This window comes from Podarcis melisellensis (genome assembly GCF_964234715.1).
Source record: "Podarcis melisellensis genome assembly, chromosome: 16".
Classification (NCBI taxonomy): Eukaryota; Metazoa; Chordata; class Lepidosauria; order Squamata; family Lacertidae; genus Podarcis; species Podarcis melisellensis.
Genome location: NC_138533.1, coordinates 13,713,288 through 13,732,650, shown reverse-complemented (window position 1 = coordinate 13,732,650; position 19,363 = coordinate 13,713,288). Strand labels below are relative to the sequence as shown.

General features: G+C 46.6%; 1 protein-coding gene and 1 long non-coding RNA gene across 3 annotated transcripts; one reads left to right on the top strand and one right to left on the bottom strand.

Moving 5' to 3' along the window:
- Window positions 1-206: 206 nt before the first annotated feature.
- LOC309358476 (V-set and immunoglobulin domain-containing protein 8-like) lies at window positions 207-11,180 on the top strand. Of its 2 annotated transcripts, none has more exons than XM_081891633.1 (7): window positions 207-1,094; window positions 3,437-3,612; window positions 5,075-5,384; window positions 6,619-6,783; window positions 7,851-7,973; window positions 8,418-8,553; window positions 9,973-11,180. In XM_081891633.1, the coding sequence occupies exons 1-7, from the start codon at window positions 935-937 to the stop codon at window positions 10,394-10,396; spliced, it is 1,494 nt and encodes a 497-aa protein (XP_081747759.1). In that variant the 5' UTR covers window positions 207-934; the 3' UTR covers window positions 10,397-11,180. The 2 variants fall into 2 exon arrangements, with proteins under 2 accessions (XP_081747759.1, XP_081747758.1); XM_081891632.1 differs by having other exon boundaries at window positions 5,045-5,384.
- A 5,117-nt stretch (window positions 11,181-16,297) lies between these two features.
- Window positions 16,298-18,647, bottom strand: LOC309358795. The gene is made up of 2 exons (XR_014163608.1): window positions 16,918-18,647; window positions 16,298-16,876 (listed from the first exon to the last, which is right to left on the bottom strand). It is a non-coding gene; the product is annotated as an uncharacterized lncRNA (long non-coding RNA).
- Between the last annotated feature and the right edge of the window lie 716 nt (window positions 18,648-19,363).

Here is a 19,363-nt window from a genome sequence, read left to right as displayed (position 1 = left end):
TGCATTCCTTGTTTAACCAGGCATTTGATGGTGACGGGATGAGATCCCGTTGCTCTGTCCCAGCTCCTCCCAACCTAGCAGTTCGAAAGCACACCAGCGCAAGTAGATAAATAGGCACCGCTGTGGTGGGAAAGTAAACGGCGTTTCTGTGCACTCATAACGGCGTTTCTGTGCACTCATATGTGGTGGGTTCCGCTGCGCCAGAAGCAGTTTAGTCATGCTGGCCACATGACCCGGAAAGTTGTCTGAGGACAAACGCCGGCTCCCTCGGCCTGAAAGCGAGATGAGCACTGCAACCCCACAGTCACCTTTGACTGGGCTTAACTGTCCAGGGGTCCTTTACTTTTTACTGGCCCTGACAACTTTGAAATTAGTAACTGTGAAGGCGTGTGATTGCTTTTATATGTTTCTTGATGTTCCAAATGTTTTGAAAATGCTGTTTTAAATACTTTTTTATTTCATTTAAAACACTGTTGTTTTAGCATTCTGATGTTTTTCTCCTTGGGCTCTTCCGGGAGGAAGGGCAGCAGGGTGCAAATGAAACAAAATATAATAAATTGGAACAAATGTGCCATGAAGTCCAGCCATTGTATAGCCATTATGTAAAATTTGTGCAAGCAAAGCTGGATACTTGCTAAAAAAATAGGTCTTCTGGAGGTCTTCCCCCCCAAATCCCTTATCTGGATGTCACCATTCATTGCTGTCCTTCAAAATGCTGAGCCAAATGGGCCCCGAGACATGATTTCACTGGTATGAATAAGGCTCTGCTGGCACTTCAGACAAAAGGATGCACAGTTGTCATTTAACGACTGAGTAAGAGCATCTCTGGAAGGGAAACCGGGTGGGGAGAGGCAGCACTCATCTTTTGGGAGTTGCACATTGTGCCTTCAATTCACCCCAAAGGCATTTGCACCTGGAGGGGAGGGGCCAGGCCATGGAGATCAAAAACCCTCGGCTCCCCAGGATTTCTACTCAAAGCTCACCTAGCCTGAGACCTGCCCAGCTCTCGAGAAACATTTGCTGCTCCGGAATACATTGCAGAATCATGGCTGGGACGTGGGGCCTGCGGATCTTCCTTTTGTGTCTAACGCCAGGTAAGAGCCTTTGGGTAGCGCCAGAGGATAATGATGAAGGCGTCTTCTTCTTCTAAAGAGTGCCATGTGTGGTTTGATAGCATGGATGCTAGCATTCAAGCACACACAGCTTGCTTCCAGGCAACCCGTTTATTTGCGAGGTCAGACGACATTTGAGCATTTGTTGAGCATTCCTTCTGATTTGTTTGTAGAGAGGTTAGACTTGCCTCCAAGCAATTGCTATTCAGCACCTTCCAGTGCATCTCTCCCTTGCTTTCCATATTGTAAAAAGTTTGCTTTTTTTGCGGGGGAAGCTGGTTTTTCGTTGCCCGAGGGCACCAAAGCAACTTTCATTGAACAGCCTGAATTTGCTGCTATGGGATTGAATCTCTCCTGCAAGAAAGTGACAGTCCTCATAGTTTTATTTTCTGAGGCTGGCTGGAGTAATCGTATAAACTGTCCCGGTTCTGCCACAAAGCAGCTTTTAAAAAACACACCAAGTATCTAGTCCTTATTGTTGCAAATGTGTGTGTGAGAGTGACAGGTGTGCATAAGTGAAATATAAGAAGCAATGAGTGCAATGGGATTAGTACTGAGCTAAAAAGAAAATAGGGAGAGGATCGTTTTGTGAAAACCTGTTCCTTCCATACAGCCCCCCCACCCCCATTCCCAGTTTCAGTTATCTTCTGGGGGGACATGGACAGAAGTGAAAATGCAGTAAAACCGAAGTGAGACTGTGGGAGGCAAATGGAGTGTCGAGAGTTTTGAAGCTTGTTCATGGGGATGGGAACCCCAGAATTTAGGATTGTAGCATGCCAGGGAGAAAGTTAGACCGGGATCCTTCTCCCTTATATCTACAGGTTTTCGTTGTGCAAAGAATTATTTTAAAACAAGCAAACGAAAAATATAGAGCAGGAGACTCTTGATCTCAAGCCCCATGTTGCATAAAAGATTCCTGCATTGCAGGCGGTTGGACTAGATGACTCTTTCCAACTCTGCAATTTTATGATTCTAATATAAAATGCAGAGCTTCAGCTGTCACCTTCCTTCAAAATCTCACTGTATGTGCTTTGAATTTGTCAGGATTATATACAGTCCTTAAATCCTCTATCAGTGCTTGGTGGTTTTTACGGTATGATGTTGTTGTTGTTAGCACCATCAGTGACCCTGAACCTTACAATTAGCAGGTGATGCCTTGTTGGTGGTGCCCAGTTCCATTCACCCATGACAGGGCCTTTTCAGCGACAGCTCCCTATTTATGGAATGTCCTTCCTGGTCAGGCATGTCTGTCTCTCTCACTTTTTGGTAGACTTTAAGAGCATTCCTGTTCACTTAGGCATTTGATGGTGGAAAGACACTGTTCCTGGCAACCCTGAGATCACTGACAGAAAGAATTCTTTTAACTGCTTTTAGAATTCTTTTTTTTTTTTAGTTTTATTTAAGTATTTGCTACTTTGGGCTCCTTCAGGAGAAAGGGCCAAATAAAAACACATTTAGTAGCAGTAATTATGACTATTCGTAATCATTCGTGCATTGCAGGGGATTGGACTAGAAGACCCCAGGGATCCCTTCCAATTCTACAATTCCATGATTCTAAGTGTGTGCATATTTATGACTTTTCTATGGAACATGTGGACCACCAATGGGTCATCTGTATGTCAGAACTTCTCCATTGCATAGCTGTCCCTTATTTGGCGGGAAAGTCCCTTATCCCAGCGCTGTGTCCCGCTGCTGTCCCTTATTGATGATATCCCTTAAATTTCCCGGGTTTCAAAGGAAGCAGCTCCTCTCCCTCCCACCCTTCCGGCCAGGGAGGAGGAAGACTCCAACTGTGTTGCTTGGCTGCATTGCTCACCCAATAAGGAGTCTAAGAACGACTGGGGGGGTGGGGCTTGCATGCCTTGTGCCGATCAAATTGGCCACGTTGCCTGGGGACTCGCCTTTGCTCAGCGCTTCCCAGCGGAGAGGTGATGGTGGTTTTCCTTGCTGCATCCCCTTTGCCGGGTTGCTGTGCTGTGGGAACCACCGCTTGAGGCTTTGTTTGGCTGCTGGCTGGGCTTTCTGCCTTTGGCTCGGAGGAGCTCAGAAGTTGAACTTACCTGTGTTCGGAAAATCCCTTATTTTGGCTGCTGATCCTTTATTTTCGAGGCTGCTGGTCCCTTATTTTCAAATCTGTAAGTTGACAGCTATGCTCCATTGGGCCACAGGGATTAAAGAGCTGAGCCAAAGGCTTTGCCTGAATCGTTCTCCACACTTGGGTGCCATATAAAAAGGCTTCCTTTGTGGGATGAGCTTAACTACCAGTTGCAGCCAGTTCCGGACACTCAGGCTGCTGTGTATACCTCTTTTCTTTTGCCCACCAGCTCTTTTACCTGCTGTGAAGATCAATGCCAAGGGCCGGGAGGTGGTCTACCTGGCAGAAGGCGAGTCGGCCAAGCTCGGCTGCCCCTACGAGTTGGAACCGCAAGATCATGACTCAAACGACCTGGACATCGAATGGACACAGATGAACTCTGACCCCACAAACCTGGACAACGTGGTGAGTACGTGGGTCGAGCTCAGCTGTTGGTTTCAAAACATCTCTTGTGTGCTCCGGAAGTGAACTGAACCAGGATGAATCCAACTACAGCCTGTTCAGGACAGGAACCTGTCACAACCGTAGTGGACCCCGACCTCTTTGTTCCCTATCAAACAGGAAACTCAAGAGACCACTAGAACAGGGGCTGGGGAACATTTTTCAGCCTGAGGGGCCGCTTTGCATCCTGGGTAATCTTCTGATGGCCATGGGGCAACAAATGCACATTTTTCTTTTGCACAATAGACTAGTTTGATCGGAGGTCAAGGACGCATTCAAGCTAGTAAAAAACACTTGAAGAGGGTGGGGCAGAGTACCAGGGAAGGGGGGGGGTTCTGGGGAGAATTATGAGGGCCAAACAGAGGCCTTGAAGAGTCATTATTAGGCTCCCAGACTTGAGCTTTCTGAGCTAGTGTATTTAAAATAGTAGGGGTTCCATCAGGATAGGACCTTGGGGCAGATGTCCTGGGCTCCACTCAGCACAGCAGAATGAGCAGCGGGGCTGGCAGCTTGCCATATTTTGAAGAAAGAGAAGCGAAACCAAAAGCTATCTAAATAAGTTACCTCATGACATAATTTGAATAGATGGCAATGTTTATTACTCCATTAGAGGGGCAGTCCCCATAAGACCCCAGTGCCTATAATCTAAAATTACCTAACCACAGCACCAGGGAAGGGTGATAAATTTGATTCAGTTCATGTCTAAAGGTTACACTTTCTGGAGCCATACGCGAACCGAAGCACAGCCTTCCTTTGAAATTCACACTTATCTGAATTTTGCAGTGCTGTTGTCCAGCCCAAACACACATGTACAAATATGCATGTATACTCAGGGGAAGCGTGCCTGAAAATGTATACAATGATGGGAATAACATGCCAAAAAATGCATTATATGAATAGAAATTGCAAAAAAAAACCCACCCTGTGTAAATATTGAGAAAACTTCAGGAAAGAGCTAATGAATTTCCATGAATACTTTTTTAAAAAAAATGCAAATCAATACAGAAACGTGGAGAACTGAATTTAAGATTGGAATTACTGATCATTTTATTGTTTTTTTCTCTTTGTAAACTGTTTTTGCAATCAAGAGTTGTATAAATTTTATGAAGTAAACAATAGATCAGAATGAGAAATGGAGAGAAAATGAAAATTGATAGGTTTGCCCATCTGTAACCGCACTGAATTTACCTTTATACAATTGGCAAAACTGTTACAGCCTGACATGAGAGGCGCCATCGCTTTCCGACCTCCTCAGGCAAAATAATCTGTGGAATGCCAGGGGGGAAGCAAATATAGTTTTGTGAAGGAGGAGGAGGGTGTTGTTTTGCTTGCGTATGATCTGGTGCAAGATCTGTGACCACATAAGCAATTTGGAAATCTTATTCTGTTGATTCAGCGGTGTTGTTCTCTGGTTCCTGCCCACCAGATCCTGAGCTACAACAATCACCAGGTAATCCACCCCGGCTACCATTTCCTGCAGTCGAGAGGGGGTTCCGCAGCCCACGACTCACGACATTTTGGCAACTCTGGCCTGCAGCAGAACATGGTGATGGGGGGCTCTGGCCACGACTGCTGCTCTGGCCTGCAGCAGCGGGTGACCTTTGCAATCCAAGACCCCAGCCAGTACGATGCCTCCATCAACCTGCAGAATGTTCAGATTTCCGACTCGGCAACTTACGAATGCAAGGTGAAGAAAACCACGGTGGCCACACGCAAGGTGACCGTCATGGTGCTAGGTGAGTCCTGCTGATGCATAGAAAAAGGGACTGTGGCCCCATGACAAAGCAGGAGGTCCAGGACTGCTCTGGGTTTGAGGGACTTGCCTTGCTTTGTAGAGTCATATGACTGGGGCTGCAGGATGCCCCGCCTCTTTGTATGTTTTGTGGAAATGTTGTGGATAGTAGGGGAGGATGTATTGATTAAATATTATCCTTCCTCACTCATGCTAGTGAGTCAGTAGCAGAGTACATTCCCCAGTATATAGCAGATTTGTCTGAATCTCTTGACTTAAGCAATCCAATCTGGCTTGCCCAGATTGGTTTTGATCGTGGTAAAGGTAAAAGTAAAGGGACCCCTGACCATTAGGTCCAGTCGTGGCCGACTCTGGGGTTGCAGTGCTCATCTCGCTTTATTGGCCGAGGGAGCCGGCGTATAGCTTCCGGGTCATGTGGCCAGCATGACTAAGCCGCTTCTGGTGAACCAGAGCAGCGCATGGAAACGCCGTTTACCTTCCTGCCGGAGCGGTACCTATTTATCTACTTGCACTTTTGTGCTTTCGAACTGCTAGGTTGGCAGGAGCAGGGACCCAGCAACAGGAGCTCACCCCGTCGCAGGGATTTGAACCGCCAACCTTCTAATCGGCAAGTCCTAGGCTCTGTGGTTTAGCCCACAGCGCCACCCACATCCCTCTTGATCGTGGTAACTCCTCTTAGAAAGAATAAAGACACAACAGTCTTCTTTAAAAGTAAAGATAAGAAGTTTACTTACATTCAGTTCACAGCAGGTTCCCTGAAGGCAGGCTTTAGCTTGGAGTTACCGAAGAGAGTTTGAGTTCATCCCATGTGGGGATTGAGGTCATGTGCTGCTGGCTGAGAGCCAGCAGACAGCAAAATACACCAAGAGATCAAGACACCAAAGAGTCAAAAGAGAAAGACTGGCCCTTTTACAGGGTCTCACAGGGTCACGCCCATCTACCTTGTCACATGCAGGGGGAGGATGCTCCAGGCCAGGTGTGACAGGAAGTCCTCCTGGCTGGATTAACATCCCCCTGTGTGTCCACTCTGAGTAAACAGGAAGTGTTGTACTTGACTGCTTGTGTTACATCCCACCTGTTGGTGGGCCTTGGCTCCTATTGCTCATGTACTGGCAGTGCCAGAGTCTCTGGGAGCCATCCCACACTCTCCATTCCTTTCCCCCACCTCCTTTTCTTCAGACTTACTAACTGAGGACGTTTTCTCTCCCTTCCATCAGCGAGACCATCCAACCCACAATGCTCAGTTGTAGGCAAGGTAGCCTTGGGCCAGAAAGTCACCCTGAGCTGCTCCTCAAACTCTGGCACTTCCCCACTCATGTACCAGTGGGCCAAAGTCACAGATCGCCCTTATGCAAACTGGCTCTCCGCTACCACCATTAAAGGTAAGAACCAGGAACTAATGGAGAGAAATGCTGGGATGCCCAGCATTTTGCTTGCTGCTCTGGAGTGGCAGGTCAACATTGTGAATGAGGAACCTCAAGCTCCAGGTACTGACTGCTGCCCTTCAGTCCTGTCTCCCTGGCCCTTGGGCTTCTTGTCTTTCGCTTGTGTGGATGGAAGAAAGAGATGGGCGCATGAGTGTGTGTAGAAACTAGCCTAGGTGAATTTGCATCCATTGCTCCACCCACTTTTGCTTCTGGCTCCTCCCACCCACCCACCTCTGGAAAGAATGCAGCCTTCCAGGTGAAAATGGTCCCCCACCTCTGGAGTAGAGGAAAGATGCTTGGACAGGAAATGAAGCAGAGGAGAAATTGCTTGGTGAAAAATGAGTTTACAAAATCCTTGGGTTAAGGGAAGCAATGAAAGCAAATTAGGGATAAAGACTGCAAACTAAAACTGCTGAACTTGTCACGCATTTGGGCCTGAACAAATGCAACAGCTACATATTTCATTAAAGGGGTGAGTTGGTCACAGGCTTAGCTTTTTGGCCAATCCTGTTTCCATATGTCTCCTACACCTCCCCCCTCCCAATTTAGCTAGATAGATACATGTGTACACACACTTCAGATTACATTTCAGGCATCTGGTACAGTGGACTCCACTCCACAAACACATGTGCCGTAATCAACAAAAGGTAAAGTCATATAGCCGTAGGTTGGAAGTTGAACAGAATCCATTCCAGAAGTCCATTCAACTTCCAAAATGTTTGAAAACCAAATCACGGCTTCTGATTGGCTGCAGGAAGCTCCTGCAGCCAATCGGAAGCTGCGGAAGCCCTGTCGGACGTTCAGCTTCCAAAAATAGTTCACAAACCGGAACAGTCACTTCCAGGTTTGCAGCGTTCGGAAGCCAAAACGTTCAGGAACAAGCTGTTCGAAAACCGAGGTATGACTGTATTTGGTCTTGTGCAAAGCTTGCCTGGCTCATCTCGACGTCATCGTGGAGGAGCATAACCCAGATCAATGTGAGCTTATAGTAACTGTTTTTTCCTGGATTTTCTCTTCTCAAGGCCCAAATCCCGGTGACCTGATCATTCAGAACCTATCCAATGACCACGCTGGTGTTTACCAGTGCAGTGTGGCCAACAAAGTCGGATCGGCCAGGTGTGTTGTGGAGATCTCCTTCTCAAAGGGTAAGAGAGTAGCATTTTTCATTTTGTCCAAATACCAAATCTCATGCTTGTCTGGAAGAGTCCGAAAAGCAAGTTTTATGCACAGAAAACCCACAGGTTATATGCACGGAAAGCCCGCAAGCAGGACCAGTAATTCTCCTCCCCTGCAGTTTCCAGAAACTGGTCTTCAGAAATAATCATCTTCAGACGTTTCAGGGCTTGGAGAGAACTCCAGGGGAATTAAATCTTAGCATAAGGAACTATCCTCCATCTTGGCTTCTGGACTCATTCTCCATATCCCCCTGCCTTTATTTTAAATTTTTGAAATTGTAGACAATTTTGGGAAATGTAATCAAGGTAGATGACACCTAGTAGCTGCCAGTCAATCAAAAGCCATCCAGCTTAGCACCTCCTAGCCATTCCATCTCAGCTCAGTGTTCTCCATGGTCTTCTCCTCCCTTGCAGAGTCCAACCGAGTGAGCATCGTCGTGGGAGTAGTCCTTGGCTCTCTGCTCTTCCTGACCCTCCTGGTGTGTCTCATCGTGGGGCTGATCTGCTGCTGCAGGAAGAGGCGCTACAAGGAAGAGGTCAACCAGATCAGGTGACTAGAAGCAGGAGGAATATATGAGAGGAAGGGGTTTGTGGGGGTGGAAGGTCTGCGTCGTAAGCCTCCCATCATTAAGCCGCTTCCTGCTGCAGAACATTGAAAGGGGGTTCTCATTCCATGGAGGAAACCTTAGGTCCAGGGGCCAAATGTGGCCCTCCAGGCCTCTCTTTCTGGCCCTCAAGACTCTCCCAAGGCCAAGCTCCCTTGCCCAGCCACATCTTGTTTCAACAGCCCTGCTTGGCATCCTCTTTGAGTGCTTTTGCCTGGTTGGAAGGTGTCCTTAAATTCTGATAATTCTTCTGGTTTGCCTAGATGAAGGAGAGAGTGGGGTGTGCACAAATCTAGCCACAAATCTCAACCTTTGGCCCTGGGACTTGAGTTTGGAGGTTCAATCTCAGATCTTTGGGGCTCTGGTGACTTCATCTAAGCATGCAGGACAGTTGCTCCAGACTCGTGATTCCCGATTAGCTAAGTGCTGCTGACTCCCAGTTTTTCAAAAGCCAAGCCAACTTTGGAAATTTTTGATATCTCCATGGTAGTTTTTGTTATGTGAATGGTGCCACTGACCCCCCTGGATGGGTTATGCAGACCCCCTGGGCTCCATGGACCACCGATTGGGAACCGCAATGCTAGACAGAAGCCTAATATTGTGCTCACTCGTGCACAGTTGATTTCCACATGCAGCCCCCACAGTTAAACATAGGTAACTGTGCACTGTGCACAGGACTAGTCGATTGCCCGGGCTGTACTGTTCTTAACATGATGGGCCAGAGAAACACATGAGGGTGGAAAGTGCTTTAAACAATATTTCACTCATCATTTTTTAGATTCCACCCCCCGCTCTGCGAAATGGGGAGGGTTGGAAGGCAGATTTTCCAACCGAAAAGGGCACTCAGAAGCTGCAGGTGGTCCTTCCCGTTAGAACAGGCATCCAAAATTAGCCAGGAAAATGGACCATTAGAAAGTGCTATACTGTACTGTATTTTCCTGGAGTCCATCCATGCTGACTCGTAAGGCTTTAATACTTGCATCACAGTTTATTGTACAGTTGTACCTTAGAAGTCGAACAGAATCCATTCCGGAAGTCCATTCAACTTCTAAAACGTTCGAAAACCAAAGCATGGCTTCTGATTGGCTGGAGGAAGCTCCTGCAGCCAATCAGAAGCGACAGAAGCCCTGTTGGACGTTCCAAACCAGAACAGTCACTTCTGGGTTTGCGGCGTCCAGAAGCCAAAACGTTCGAGAACTAAGCTGTCAGAAAACCAAGGTACAACTGTATTATGTTTCATCTTATTTTAAAAAATCATTTGTTTCCTTTGTAAGCTGGCCTGAGCTGCAAATATTATTGTTGTTAGAAATGATAAATATATAAAGAAATTAAATAGTGAAACAGAGAACTCTTTGCCCTCACAGGGTTGACACAGCGCCCCCGCGGGCCAGAGGCGGAAGCCGAAACAGCAGCATACGATCCGTCCTGGACTTTGTGCCCCACAATATCAGCTTCATGCAGCGCCGCAAGTACGGCCCTCCCAAGGAGCAGGAAGGCACCGAGATGATCTCCCCGGCCCAAGAGGCGCAGCCCATGGATTGCAGCGGCGTGAAAAGCGAGCCCCACCGTGGCGGCTGCTCGACCACCGTCACGACAAAGGCCAGGGTTCACTATGCTCCTTCTGTACCTTCCTCGCCCCAGGCGACGTCTACGCCATCAGCTGCTGGCCCAGATAATGGAGGAAGCTGCTCCATCATGTCCGAGAAGGGCAGGAGAGCCCATCCTGAGCAATACGGAGGCGTTGCTGTGATGGTGCCAGCCAAGAGCAGAGAGGGCCTCTTAGTATAGACTGCCGCAACCGATGGCCCAACAGAACATTCCTGAACTGTGTGTTGGGCGCATTTGTGCGCCGTGAATGGATTTCAAGCGCAGCCGCCAGAGGCAAATGACATAATGATTTTATTTATTTCACAAAATCCCTGTACCACTAGATTGTAATAAAACCTTGAAGTGATCAGGTCTTTTCATGCTGGGATGGGGAGCTTTAGGCCTGGGGGCCTTGAGGCCTCTCTGGCCCTCCAGATCCTCCCCATTCTGTCTCTGCTTAGCACTTTGAGTGTCTTTGCCTAGCTGGAATGTCTCCTTGAACTCTTTCCAAGATGGCGGATGGGTTGTTTGTGGTTGTGTGTAGAACTAGCCTACTGTACCAAGGTGAAATTTACACTAGTTGCTCGGTCCACGTTTGCTCTGGCCTCAGCCCCCACTGGCATACGGCCCTAGAAAGGTTGTCTACAAAAGGAAAGCAGATCTCGGGCTCAAAAGGGTTCCTCCCTCCTGCCCTTTTGGGAAGGAAGTTATAACTTCTGCTCTACTTCTGCCAGCCCTGTTCCCCTGTTCCCCATTGCTGTCCTCAAAGACCTTGGGCCAGACAAGCCCTCCAAGTGGTTCGATGCTCACAGAAGTTCATCAAGTTAAAACCCTCTCTGAATTTTTGAAACATCACGAAAGATCTTTTCGTTCTACCATACACTTGCGACAGGCTGGTTGCAACCTTCGGCGTTGTTTCTGCTCCAGATTATTTGGACTGATTGTACATTGTATGCTTTTATGTATTTAAATATGACTGAATGTAATTATTTTCTGCAGGCCACGTTTGTAAGAAACGAGGGCTTCCCTTAATTTAACAAATAAATGATTAAAATAAATGACCAAGGAGCTTCTTTTCGAATCGACAGGTGAGAACGGTGAAAAGCAGTGAGCAGCAAACCAATGCATTAATGCTAGAATTGCTTAATGTTTCCATGTGTCAGGGACCGGCTGGATGAACTGGGGTAGTGGAAGGCAACAGCCAGGGAAACCCCAGAGGAGGAAGGCTCAGAGCCAGGGATTCATGGTGGGACGCAGAGGAGAGGCCAGAGGAGGGAGATAGGGAGGAGGGATACTGAAGGGGCAACAGGGTTTAGTGAGCATGAAGAGCCTGTGACAGAAAGCAGTTCAGACTCTGAGGCTGAAGGCGGGTCAAGAGGTTGCTGAAGAATCAAGCTCTTTTGTGGGTGTTAATGAACCCTCCATCCTACGCTCTGGTTATATTTATGTGTAAATAAAACCATATCTCCTAAGGACGCCACAGTCTCCATTGATCTTCATTCCAAGGAAACTGAGGCCTGTGTAAGCACTGGAAGCTTTGAAGTTTCTCGCCACTCAGAGACTGGCGTAGCCTGAAATAGCATCTATGCTCAACCAATGGTCTGTGTCAGGGAACTGCCATCGGCAGAGAGGGGAAAAGCTGGATAGATTACAGAGAGCCCCCAAAGATTGTGGGAAGCAGCTCCTCCTCAGCAGAGGAGAGTAACCACGCCTCCAGTGGAGAGGGCTCGGAGGAGGCGAGGCAGTGCCAGGACACCTTGCCTGGGCAAAGCGGGGAGGAGAGAGGTCCTCCGTTACTCACGCTCTCCTTGCGCAGTAAGCTTTTGTGCCAAGAGGGGAGGCGCAGACTGGGCACCAAGAAACTACTTTGCTGGGGAAGGTTTAAGGACCGCCCACTCACCGATTCTGCCAGCCACGGGAGAGTGGCGCTCTGGACAGATAAAGTTTATTTTGGCATCAAAAGCAAGGCTTCACAGCTGAGCAGGGAATCATTTGCCTGCTTGCTCTCGAGCAACCCCTTGGAACCCTAACAGTCTGCCGCATATCAAGGCAGATTCCTTCTATCGAGGAAGAGCAGGGCATCATGAAAGTGTGTGGATCTGGTTTAACGTTGAATGGTTTTACCACCAATATAGTCACCAAATCATAACCTCTCTTTTTTGGCAGGCTTGAGGAAGCAATTGGCAAAGTCAGTTCACACACACACACACACACACACACACACACACACACAAATATTTTGGTATATGTTGCCCATCTGACTGGGTTGCCCCAGCCACTCTGGGCGGCTCCCAACAGAATATTAAAAACACAACAAATCATCAAACATTAAAAATATATATCACGTCTATTCTTAGGGCTGGCAGTGAGTCAGTTTATGCCACTTAGTTTAACATCAGAACCTCTGTCAACGGTGAAACCCCGCCGGATCTTGGCAAGCAACCTTTGTTTATTATTTGCCTGATTCATATGTTGCTCCTTCCAAACCAGAGTGTTGCCACCCTCTGGGATTGGCCCATATATTATTACCAGCTTACTCTTTTGCAAAGCAAACAGTGGCTACTCTTCCTTTTCTGCAAGATCCTCATTTGTTTGCACATGTGGGTGGATGTTTGTGTAAGCCTAAATGCACAGACACCCTGACCCACTTACCACATGTGTATGTGGGGAGCTAGGCCAAGGGATGGCAACTACGGCCTGTGGGGACTCTCACTTCTGCTGCTCACCTATGCTATGTCTGAGGCAACAGCTGTGGTCACAGTTCTGCACCCACACGCGTACACACACCCACACCCACAGGGTTGGTTTTTACAGCCCAAGTCCCCATCAAGTTAGAGATTTACCTGCAAGGCAAGCTGTTGATCTTTATTGGCCTCTTTACAACAAAGTCTCCTTGCTCCCTTGCCCAGAACAAAAGTGTGTGACATCTTTTAAAACCTCAGAAATTATCCACCTGCCCCTTGGCAGAAGGACCACCCAAAAAATGTCTCAGATACGTCACAAAATGGGTTGTGCTTGTGCATGTGAATTAGATCATGCTCAGACTGTCATGTTTCTCCAACACATTTGCAAGTCCATCCATCAAGACGCCTGGCAATACCTGACATTAATTGCCCTTCCTGTCTGAGACTTCCTTTTGAAATGATGAATTACCTTGACTCCAGAATCCATTGACACAGACCTGTCCCCATTCACGTACATAAGATACCATTTCGGCGTCTGCTTGGATATTTGTTGACACTTGTTAAACCAGTTCCACAGAGGGGAGGCTCAGGAAGAATTTCCTGTAATGTGACAAGAGGGGTTGCTGAGGTCAGCTAAGGGCTAAGCGTGGCCTCGTTTTTTGCTCTGTATAGTTTTCTGGCTGTGAGAGTATTATGAGCTTGGTGTGGGGCGCATTTATCTTCTACATGCACTCCATATGGGCATGTGTGTATGTGTTTAAAACTGAATAAGAGTCACAGGAGCCCCTTTAAATCTTGCTTGAGAATCGGTCTAAGATTAAGGTGATATGCTTCCCTGTTGCTCAGGGATGCAATAGAAACATAGAATTTTTTTTTAAAAAAAAATTATTCAAAATTATAACAAGACATATTATCCAAAAACATATCATCCTTGTTCCTCCCCATTTTTCCTCCCTCCCCCCCCCACAACCCCCCCCCCGACTTCCCTCAGTTCCAGTCTTTGGTTTCTCTAAGAATGCTGTTTTCTGCATGTTACAAAGTTGTATAGATCCTCAAACTATTTAGCTGATTATTATCAACAAAAAGTTTGTGAATGTTTCCCTAACTGCACTGGTGTTGTGTACTATCTTTACATCATCTTCATGTAATTCTCCTTCAATAGGGAACAATCTGTACATTTTAAGTCAGTTTTCCATAATTTAACCCAATCTTCCATCATAATGTTGTGACCTACATCTTGTGCCCATTTAATCATAACTGATTTTACCTCTTCATCTTTCGTCTCCCATTCTAATAGTATGCTGTATGCGGCTTTCAGTAGTTTCACTTTCCCTTCAATCACTTCCGTTTGAAACCTAGATCTAGTATAACTAAATCCTTTCTTGGAAACATAGAATTTTAGAGCAGGAATGCTCCTGGAGGTCATTTATTCTGACTGCAGGAATGACAATGCAGGGCTACAATATTAGGGAAGGAGTGTAGCTCAGTGGTAGAGCTCCTTCCTTGCATACAAGAAGTCCCAGGTTCAGTTTCCAGCATCTCTCGGTGGGGCTGGGAAAGATTCCCTGTCTGAAACCCTAGAGAAAAATGAGAAACTGAGAGAAACCCAAATAGCCCCATCCCTAGTTGTGACCTGATTCAGATCCACTGAGCTCCAGCAAGTGGATATCCTTTGCATATCCTTTGCATCTTCAGATCTGATAATCTATCAAGTGTCACCAGACTCTTGGGGCGCTTCCAGACTGCCGCCACTGTGGGGTGCGGTTCAGTTCAATCGCATATTGACAAATTCAGGTGGCACAATCAAACTTGATTTGGAGGCCTTGCATTCTAAATCCACGCCCCCACAAGCTGGACTTCCTTGCAATCTGCAAAATGATTAGGAGATACACTGGATTGTGTAAGATGCTCTCCAGGCCAACAAAAGCAGAATGAATGAATGCTCAGAGATCGCGGGCCTCCTTGCAAACACTGTGCAAACAAATCAGGATTTGTGCCCCACAAACAGGTTAGCAGGATGTGACTTTACTTGCTTAAAACAAACTGTTAGTGTTGTTTTAATACTATGTTTCAAACACCAAGGTAGTCATTTAAAAGGTCAGACTCAACGCAATGCTTCATCTGACATTGTTTTTCTTTTTCTTTTAGAAATGACCTGGCAATTGCTACCTTAGGTTTTGAAGCGTAGCGTTAGGTGTGTGAAGAAAAAAGCACCACCAATCCGTTTGTTGAGAGGGCAGTATTATTATTTGCCTGTTTCAGCACAGGTCACAGGTGAATGTGTGTTTTCAGTTTCACAATCAGTTTTGTCACTCAGAAGCCCATTCCATCCTCTTCTTGTCTGTGGATCCGCCCCGCCCCCCACAAAGTGCATGCAAAAATTGCGTTTACATTGTACACACTTTCCTCTAACAGTGTTATAGGTTTGCAGTGTATGTCTTGGTCTCGATTATATCTGTGGGTCCTTTCCAGGCCTCTGATTCTCTACCAAGGAGGTTTATTAGAATCTAGTAGAAGGGGTTGCTGAACTGGCTAGGCCAGTTTCTTTGTAAGAGAATGGCCGTAGCTTCCTAGCTAAGTATCACCATTTACGTGTCCAAAAAGGTTGCTCTGTTGCCAAAGAGACAAATGAGATTAATCCTCCCCCTCCCCACCTAGTTGGAAGCAGCATCATTTTGTAGGGACAGAGAACAATAGGCAAAGGGCAGGGGCTGTGCTGGAAGCTGAATACACAAAGGCTGGTCTTGTTCTGGGCCGGACCCAAAGCTTTGGCTTACGGATCTCTCTGGGAACCTAATGGGAAGGCCATATCTGTTGGAGTATTAATTCTGTGAGACCCTCCATCCTTTGCTTAGGTAGTATATTTGTGTAAATCCTGAAGGCGCCACAGCCATTGATCTTTATCCCAAGGAAACCAAACTCAAGAGAGGGGCAGACATCCCTGACAGCTCTCACTGCTCAGAGACTGGGTTGCAACGAACAATATGTACTTTGAGTTGTATCTACCTAAGCTCTACTCAGAGAAGACCTATCATATGCTAGTCATGTTCATTTAATGTCACTGGGACTCCTCTGAGTAGCACTTAAATTGAATAGAACCCTTTGTATAACCCCGCCCCACAACACACACACATTGAAACTTGATTTATTTTTCATATCTGATTATCCAAAGATAAAGAATGGGGAAATGTGGATTAAATGGAGAGGGAATGTACAGGTTGGAGTTTTTCTTCATTGCAAGGGGTTGGACTAGATTACTTTTGGGGGTCCTTTCCAACTCTACAGTTCTGTGATTTTGATGAAGTGACACCATGCAGTTGCTCTTAAATACTTGCATGCTTAGGTAACAGCAAATCCACAGTAAACTCCTGCATGAATGAAGCCTTGGTTTCGGCGCAACACAACAACATGGCTACTATTGAAGTGATAATTAAAGGCAGATGATTTATTGAACCACAAAAATATTCAAGAGCCTAGTGCATTTTTTAGGCTATACAGCCATCCTTCAGGGAAATATCCCAGAAGCAATTAACAATCCTTATTACATTTAATTGAAGGGAACTAACCATATACACATTTTTAAAAACACACACAAACACATACACACAGAAGGATAATGATGATACTCAAGTATACAGTTACAAAAATCCTGCATCTTGAACTGAAAAGGGCTTCTTAAAATAAAAAAGAACATTCATTCTCAAAAGCATTTTAAAATGGCGAAATGGTTTCCAAGCATGACAATTTACAAACAGAAACATTTGTTCATGTGCTCTGTCTTGCGAAGGAGAGGGTGTGATCTCTTTGGAATCCTTGTATGGCAAGAGAGGACAACACTTTTTTGTCAAGAACCGCATTCCCGTGCAAGGAATTTGATGGGGCCATTTTTTCCTGTGGGTGCAGCCAAAGCCAACAGTGGGCAGGATCAACTCCTCTCTCCCCTCTCCATTTTTTCTCTCCCTTTGACATCCCCTTCTCTCTCTCTCTCTCTCTCTCTCTCTCTCTCTCTCTCTCTCTCTCTCTCTCTCTCTCCCCTACCCCCTCCCCAGGCCATCATGGGATGGGCACATTGTTCCTTACCAGAAGTCTGAAGCTATTCCTTGCATAGGACTTTTGAAATTAGACTGATGGTCACATAAAATTAGACTGAGGACTACAAGTGGACCTATGGGTGAAGGTCACCCGTTCCTGGTGAATGGAATTTCAAAGACAAAAAAAGACAGCTGCAGCAGTAAACTTAAGAGCAACATTTAACTGTGGAGCTATTTATTTTATTTTTCACCTGCTGCTGTAATTGACGCTATTTCTGCGTGCGAAACCACCTCCATCCTTTAGAAAAGGGATGGGGAACCACAGACCCAGAGGTCAGATGTGGCCCTCAAGGCCTCTCTGCCTAGCCCTCAAAACTCTCCCCAGGTCACACCATGATTTTGCCAGGGCAGAATGTGACTTTGAACCCTGATAACACCTCTTACTTGCATGGAGGGAGAAGTGAGTGAGCTTAGTGTGTGTGTAAAAAGTAGCCTACTGTTTTACATTTGTCCCTGCCCCCTTCCAAACCCCCACAGTTGCCTCTGGCTTCACCCACCACAGTCACACGGCCCTCGGAAGGTTGTCTGGGAGGAAATGTGGCCCTTAGCATGAAAAATTGATTTCTTGCCCCGATTTAGAATGGCATATGCACAGCTGGGATACTGTTCTATGAACATTTACCCAAAAGCGAGCTCCACTGAATTGAGTGGGACTTGCTTTTGAGTAAATATGCAAAAGGATCAGGCTATTAGAAGAATTTGTGTTCCACTGCCGTAGAAAGTGTGCTTAAGAAAACAGGACTGTTACAAATGCCATTCTGTAGTTTAACTAATACTGTTATTGTTTCATATTGTGCTCTTGTTTTCTGAGAAGCATTCATTCATAAAAACAAAAATAAAAAAGCTGCTAAAATAACAAGCCTAACTCTAATAATACTCAGCATTTGTATGGCGCTTTTGCTGGATGAAAGCATTCCTTATACATCGTCTTCTCATAATACTTACAACGAATAATGTTTTGAGCGCTTAAATTAGGGGTGCTTGCAAAAGCGAGCTCCCTCATTTGAAGACTTGCTACTGGAACTCAGGCAAGCAGGGTTGCCTCCAACCTGCCCTTGCCCCAGAGGTCCAGAGACGTAGTTTGGGGTAAGGAGGAGACAAGTATCAGTAGCAGAGACACCAGATCAGGGAAAGAGTACCAGATGTGGCCCACAGGCTAGATCCTTCCTTCCCCTACCCTTGCGGGCCAACTTTGACAATTAGGCCACCTGCCAATCACCTGAAATAATGGTGATGTCAGCTGACAACTTGAAAAAGGCTCACCTTTGGAGTCCATTTGCACTGGATAAAAACAACTTGGAACTGGACTTCAGAAAGTGAGACCTTTCAGCACTTATCAGCTGATGGGCACCAAGAGACATTGCTTTGAAATCCCTTCACAGGGGACTTCAATACAAAATGCTTGCAGACAGATTTCAAAGTGATGGCAGTCTCACTCCATCATGATGTCGGGAGTGGGTAGGTGGGTGTAGTTTGTGGGGGGGGAGGAAATGGCCTCGTGGGTCAGAGATTCTCCACCTCTGCCATTCACATTCCCATCACCCCCAGCAAGAAAAGGGGGATATTTGCATTGTTTCCAACAGGGAAAAGAGCCTCCAAGAGAAAACGCTCTGGTGGAGCTGTGGGGAACCCTCTGCCACGGCCTTCCCTGCTCCCAAATTTGGTTTGGGGTTGGGTCTAAGGTTGAACTTTTTGGTTGAACTTCAGGATGCATACCTTCCTATGGAAAGGAGGCCAATATATTAGGATAATTCCAATGGTGCCAATAATGGGGCTGAGGCAGAGGGGCAAACTTTGAAGGCTTAAAAAAAAGTGCTTTGGCCTCCCTCTCACTCTAACAGTGAGAGAAGGTTATTCTCATGGGGAGCCACTACTCCTTCCCATTCCTATTCAGCCAGAGTGGAAGTCCATACATTGTCAGGGCTGGGCTGCAGGCAAGTGTCTAAGGTGAGCCAGGAACCAGAAGTCATAGGACAAGCCAGGAATCAAGACCAAAGAAGGGGAAATGAGGAGACGGGGTCAAGGAGCAAGCCAAAGGTCAAGGCCAAAGGTCAAATCAGGAGACGAGGTCAAGGAGGAAGCCAGGGGTGAGGACCAAAGGTTGAATCAGGAGATGGGGGTCAAGGAGAAAGCCAGAGGTCAGGGCCAAAGGTCAAATCAGGGAATGGAGGAGGAGGTCAGACGTCAAGACCAAAGAATAGCCAAGGATGCTCAGGAGGTCCTCATTGTTCAAGGCTCAGCTGGGACAGGAAGCATCTTTGCACTCCTTCCTGCCCTGAAGGATCCAACAGTTAGCCTGGGTGGGCAGAATCAGAGCAGTTCCCGAAGGTTCTTCATGGGGAACCCCACGACCTGCAGTTCTGTGATTCATCACATGGGACGGCGGCACACAG

What these genes read in the sequence shown, in the direction of transcription:
- LOC309358476 (XM_081891632.1), top strand. Translation starts at nt 935, where the DNA reads ATGGAGATCAAAAACCCTCGGCTCCCCAGGATTTCTACTCAAAGCTCA. An exon ending in CCTTTTGTGTCTAACGCCAG is followed by an intron (nt 1,095 to 3,436) that starts GTAAGAGCCTTT and finishes TTTGCCCACCAG; the next exon opens with CTCTTTTACCTGCTGTGAAG. An exon ending in CTCCGCTACCACCATTAAAG is followed by an intron (nt 6,784 to 7,850) that starts GTAAGAACCAGG and finishes TCTCTTCTCAAG; the next exon opens with GCCCAAATCCCGGTGACCTG.